This window comes from Lygodium microphyllum, chromosome 24 (assembly GCF_053477565.2).
Source record: "Lygodium microphyllum isolate KBCC chromosome 24, Lygodium_microphyllum_v1.1.10, whole genome shotgun sequence".
Lineage (NCBI taxonomy): Eukaryota > Viridiplantae > Streptophyta > Polypodiopsida > Schizaeales > Lygodiaceae > Lygodium > Lygodium microphyllum.
This window is the reverse complement of record NC_141158.1, coordinates 135,030,989-135,037,107: the sequence shown is the minus strand read 5'-3', so window position 1 is coordinate 135,037,107 and position 6,119 is coordinate 135,030,989. Positions and strand designations below refer to the sequence as shown.

At 41.5% G+C, this 6,119-nt stretch overlaps 1 protein-coding gene across 1 annotated transcript; it reads right to left on the bottom strand.

Moving 5' to 3' along the window:
- Positions 1–593: 593 nt before the first annotated feature.
- LOC148015692 (uncharacterized) lies at positions 594–3,232 on the bottom strand. Its single transcript, XM_087665660.1, has 7 exons — positions 2,456–3,232; positions 2,183–2,370; positions 1,858–2,070; positions 1,673–1,738; positions 1,486–1,551; positions 1,339–1,386; positions 594–1,195 (listed from the first exon to the last, which is right to left on the bottom strand). The coding sequence occupies exons 1-7, from the start codon at positions 3,165–3,167 to the stop codon at positions 740–742; spliced, it is 1,749 nt and encodes a 582-aa protein (XP_087521786.1). The 5' UTR covers positions 3,168–3,232; the 3' UTR covers positions 594–739.
- Positions 3,233–6,119: the final 2,887 nt, after the last annotated feature.

Below are 6,119 nucleotides of genomic sequence, written 5' to 3'. Positions count from 1 at the left end.
GCATTAAGAAACTACATTTATATCTCAATTTAATTTGGTTAGGTTTGCTTTTAAATTCCCTAATAAATCTCAAGTCGTTTGTGTGAACATCCCATTGTTGCATGTAGCTCCACATTTAGAGGAGGAAATTCATGGAAAAATGTGGCATGTGCCAATGGAGTCATGGGTGTAGTAGTTTGGGTGTGGGTTAAGTTTAAGGGGTGCGTGAGTTCAAATCATGTGCCTTGCATTCCCAAAGGCATATTCAGAATATCTATTCACTTTAAACAAAACCGGCATGTATTAAGGAAACATAATGTGTACATGGTTTCACAAAGTAATATAGTCAGCTCACAGTTTTGATAATATATACATAGTTGGGTATATTAGTATGGTCAGCTCACATAGAGCTTGCTGGTTGAAATTATCTTAACCGGCCATTCTAGAGTTCAAATGCATTAACACATGATTTCTAACCTGATTAAGTTCTTTCAATTTTAACAAGTGGACGAGATTATAGTATATTGCCTTTGTGACCTTGTTTAGATTCAAGCTCTTTGGACGAAAAGAAAGAGGAGATCGAAACAATGATGATGCGGTTAAAAAGTATACGGGACTTTTACCAATTCGGAAAACAAATTCTGTACATTTCCAGAGATTGAAAATGTTTCAGCGAGTATTTACAATGGCGATATGCGTCAATTTCGATGACGATCGATGATGTACCGGCTAGAGTACTTGAAAGCCGATATATTGGGAGTTAAATTGCATGAGTAGTAGCAGGTTGTGAAGCAGACTCCACAGCGGTATTTGATGGGATTGAGGCGGCAGTACCCCTTTGGAGGACGTGAGAGACAGGCACAAGGCACAGGCCATAGCCACCAAGGAATTGGAGGGCCTCCTGGAGACGCTCGTTCTCTCGATGGTCGTTATAACCGTTGAGGAGCCTCGTGAACTGGCTCTCAGCTTCAGAAATCCTCTCCTCTAGAGGGTCCAGCACCCTTTCCAGGTAGCCTTGCAGCCTCGGCCCGGTTGTTAGTCCGCGACCATTAATCGACGTAATCATGGTTGCATGTTGATTATGTTGATCAGCAGCGCCGTTGTTGCAGAAGATGTTGTATTCATGCTGACGATCCGGGTTACTGTAGTAACCAGTACTGCTGCAGTACTCTTCCATGGAAGAAGAAGAACTCGAAGAAACATGATACATGAGACGCTGCAATCCGTCAATAATCATTCGATTACTATAAAATAATACGAATAGTGCACCTTAAACTATGCGCAAAAAAAGAAAATAAACACTTCCACCAGGGGGCCTGTTTCACGTCACAGTTTTCATAAGTCGACGTGCAATAATACCTGTGAGTGAGCAGGGTCCGTATCACTGACCTTGCGCATGCATGCACACTACGGTCACGAAACAACAGCTCGGCATTAGACTTATTATTATTAACGACTCCCAGGTTTAAGTAATGAAAAGTAGTGTTAAAATGCAAGCAGTGGTACCTTAAGCCGGAGCTGCAACAAGCTTACGTACTGGAGTATCTGGTCGAGCATGGCAGCTTTATTTGTCTGCGTACATATATATGTATATGTGTGCGTAAGTATGTATAAATATTGATGACGTCGCAACGCTTTGGGTTGAAGTGAATTTGACAACAATAATAATATTAGCACCCATCATACGACGTACCTTGGTAGAATGCGGAACAAGTTTCTGGAGGGCTTTCATTCTGTCGGTGATTCTAATACGGCGATTCTGTTAAGCAATGCAGTTTCAGACCAAAAAGATACTTACTCATGCAAACAACGATGTCTTATCTTTTTTAGAATAAAGGGTATAATTTTACAGTATTGAAGATAATCGATAAGAAGTACCCTTTCGGATATACTGTGGACGTCCGTCGCTTCCCCTCGACGAGCCCGCACACGTACCTTGCCAGCGACATAATTAGGCTCCTTCTCGATATCAGCAGCACCAAGACTATTACTATTACTATTATTATGACTATTCACTGTGCTGATATCTTCATCTCTCTTTAAAAGAACCTCTAAATTCTTATCGATGCACCCCGCCAGTGCAGCTGCCGCCTGTTCACCATGTTGCGTGCTGTTAGTCCTTGTAAATAATAATTAGACTAAGCCGGTCAGTAACCAATGCGAGTCTTTAATTAACATTCTTGCTGCGGTTAAGTTAGTTCACCTTAATCGGCCTCTCCATCCTTGATTGCGGTTGCCGCTCGCTAGAGGGTGGGTTCAAGAGCACATAGCGTGCAGCAGCAGCAGCAACTGCTGCTGGGGTGGTAACATCGTACTTACAGTTGTTAATTTGCTCAGCGAGGAGGGCCTCAGCTTGGTCCATTACTTCGGCGCAGCTCGGCTGCATGGGATCTGCTTCAATACAAAGCTTATATCAGTACAACACTGAAACTCAGCAACAGATTAACAGCTAGAGCAACAGACCAGAGACTCTTACCAGGATTAGCGGAATAGCGAGGAGGGACATTGACGCCAACATGATCAGTAGTCATTGATGCTGAACCCGTAGCCGAGTCGAGCAACATGTCTAATACCTCGGGATTCATTCCACACGAGGATATTAATTCAGGAGCCGCAGGCGCAGCAGCTGCGCCTGGTCCGTGGGAGCACTGATCATCGATGCTGTATGATTGACGATCTAGATGAGAAGAGGCTGAATTTGGTGCAGTCATTAGCGTCTCGTCGTCACTTAACAGCACACTGGATAGGGGTTGCGACTGTGTAGCAACATATAGATCACCCGCGAAAGCAGCAGTACTATGCGTGGCATTAGTATTGCAATTGATCTGTATATGATGATCCAGCATTGTATTGGCATCCTGGGGAAGCTGTGCGCCCCAACTACTATAAGTACTATCACTAGTATAACATGAGCTGGCTCTAGCGCTGAGCTTTATGTCAGTCAGATTACCAAGGTCAGCATAATTATTAATTCTAGCAGCTTCCTCCTGTGATGAGCACGGCAAGAGGCTGCTGCTTGTAGGATGTTGATTTGGGGGGACATTGACATTAAAAACATTTGCAATACTAGACTTGAGCAGCTTTCGTGGTCGAGGTGCTGCTGCCGCCGCCGCCGTGGCAGCGGCGAGAGGGTGGTTGAAGTGATGATCTGATGAGGAAGAATCGGGGAGGGCGCAAAACGCCGACATAGCTGGAGCAGTGCACAGTAGTAAAAGGAGTAGTAAGAGTGAGCTGCACCCAGGAAATGGGATGAGAACAGAGTGGCTACGAGGAATAGTAAGAGGAATAGCGTGACAATAATATATAGGATAGGTTAGGAGGATAGACGCAGTGCCTATGCTGGAGTCGGCCAGATAGATCATACGGCACCTATAGCAGGCAAGCTGACTGCGGTCAAGGTTTGTTACATGCATGCAAGCCAGACCCCACAACCACAACGGCCCTGCTGTTTCTAAATAGTATTCCTCTTGCTCTCTCGTCTTCTGACGACTCTGACTGAAGAGGACCGCGTGGCGCTTTTGATAGCCATGACCAACTTAATATATTGGTACATAATAATATAGAATTCACTCGGAATCTAAATGCCCACCTCTTCGCACCGCCACGCAAGAGAAGAACTTTTGACTTACCTTCAAACCGAACCAGCCGCCCAGCAAGCGCATCCATACATACCCTTCCTCTTTCAATGTCATACGATTCCTCTCCTCGTGCGGCCCACCCTCATTACTACCGCAAGGTGCAGGGCCCTTCTACTTCGCTTTTCCTGAGGAGAAACAACTTCCTATGACAGACACATCGAAAACCAACTACGACCTGCTCGAAGCCCACCACCTTTGAATAGGTGGTGGTGCTTGCTAAATAGGGTGGGTGCCACACTCCCATCATAAGTGCTGGACGATTGAAAGTTTTGCAAGATTGTAAAGCCAAGTGCAGAAGTTATCTTCTTATTGTGCTAGATTTGAGATTGTTGATTGGAAAGCCCAGCCTTATTCACCCTATGGATTGAGTAACTTGAAAGTTGAGACGTTGGAGACCATCCCATTGGTGCATTATGAACTAAAAAGACATTTGCAATTTGGCATCTCACATACCCTCCCGAGTCCCAAGCAACTAAGCCACTACCCAAAGAGCATCCAATTGGTGTGTTGTGAAGTAAAGATGTCCTCCAACTTAGGGTTGGGTTGCAACTAGAGTTAGCTAGGGAAGTTAGACCCCACTCCCCCTACTATAAATTACCCTTTGTCACCCTAGGAAGGTGCAAGGTGAGTAGTCAATCTTTTTTTAATATTTCGATTTCACCATTCAAACAGTGCTTAGCATGCATCACCATCCTATCTTCCATTTCCTTTCCCTCTCCACACTATAGTGTGGTCTCAAGGTGAGTGAATCATGATTTTTAGCCTTTTTCCTTGCTCACCCTAGGGTGACCTAGCTCTCGCATGCCCTCATGAACAATTGGGCTTCCACTTCTTGGCAATTCAATTGCACAAGTTGAACACACTTGTTAAAAGCATGTGTGATATTATACCACAAAAGAATGGAAGCATAAATGTGAGTGTTAAATAGGAATTTAGGGGCACATCTAATATCACATGTAAAATCATGTGTATAAGAGTGGATAACATGGACATTCTAATGCAAATATGCATGCATTGAATTGAGATTTTTATGCGCTATTTAGATGCGCATGAAACAAAAATATATATTCAAACCAACCACAAGTTTATTTTAATTTTAAATGTCATTTTGAGATAAACAAGGCAAAAGAAAAGCACTCAATGACCAATAAACAAGATATAAGATGAGACCCAGCAGGTCAGTGACACATGTGAGAGATGTCATGGTTAAGAGTTATCATGAAGAAAATATATATTATTCTTCATATAGTCTTCTTCTCCACATAGAGGAAGGCAAGTTACTTTTGTATATAGCACCACAAAGCTCTACATAGTGCATAAAGTACTGAGCTTTGCATTGTGCATAATATGCATTCATTTGCATGCTTTTGTACGTGATTGACTACATTGTACATGCCATAATGTTACAAGTGCTAGTAATTGCAGTGTATCGTAATAGCACTCGATGTAAAATGGTTTGCACGTAGAACTAACACTAACTTAAAATTGAATAGAACTGTAACAAAGTATAAAGAAGAAGGAATTGCTTCCTTTGAGTTGTTTGATACTTTCTCTCTGTTAGAGCTAAAGAAGAAAATAAGAAGAACAATAACAAAAAGAAGAGGTCCTCTATCTAGACTTCTACCATTCTCTCAGTATATAGTGTGCAATATTTTGTTAATCTTTGTTTTTATTGGTTATTTTTTAATTTTTTAATATTTCTATATAACCAAAAAGAGGTTGGGGCCCTAAGAGGAAAACCAAGAAAATGGGAAAACTACTGCAAGAAAATCTATCTTGGCACACCAACAAGCACGTTCTTCATACTTTAATTAACCGCAAGAAGAAAAAGAACACCAAGAACCACGAATATTCACGCAACATCACATAGCAATTCTCCCACGGATTTATCACAACAAATCTTCAACATATTCTTCATAGAAACCATCAAAGAACTAAAATGATACAAAGAAATGATCAACTTTGAATGGAATTCATCACATAGAATTCATCTTTCATCATCTTAATAGTCTTCATAGTCTTTCTCTCATATAGATATAATGTTTCTCGTAGAAAATTGACTATCTCTTGTACACTATCTCTCTCACACATACTCTCTCTCAATAGTACATTGGAATAACAAAGAATTACTCTCAATTATCCTCTCTTGGTCATGGATAACCCTCTTAAGAGGTATGTCTGATATAAAGAGTCGCTAGAGCCACTACAATGTCCCAGAGAGCTCATTAGTATCATTGTCACTTCAATCTTTACTTCAAGTCTTTTTCAGCTACTTTTTTTGGTTCTTCAAGCTATTTTGAGCTTTTATTCTTCCTCTTTCAAGATTACAAAACATTCCCCAAGCTAAACATCCATCCATTAGAACACTTATAGAAGCAAACAAAGGCTGACAAACCAAATATAGAAGGTCTGTAGAGGCCATAAAAACCATACAAATCAAACCAAAACTACTTTAAATCATCAAAAACCTCCTAACAAACTCTTAAACATTCCTCAAGAAAG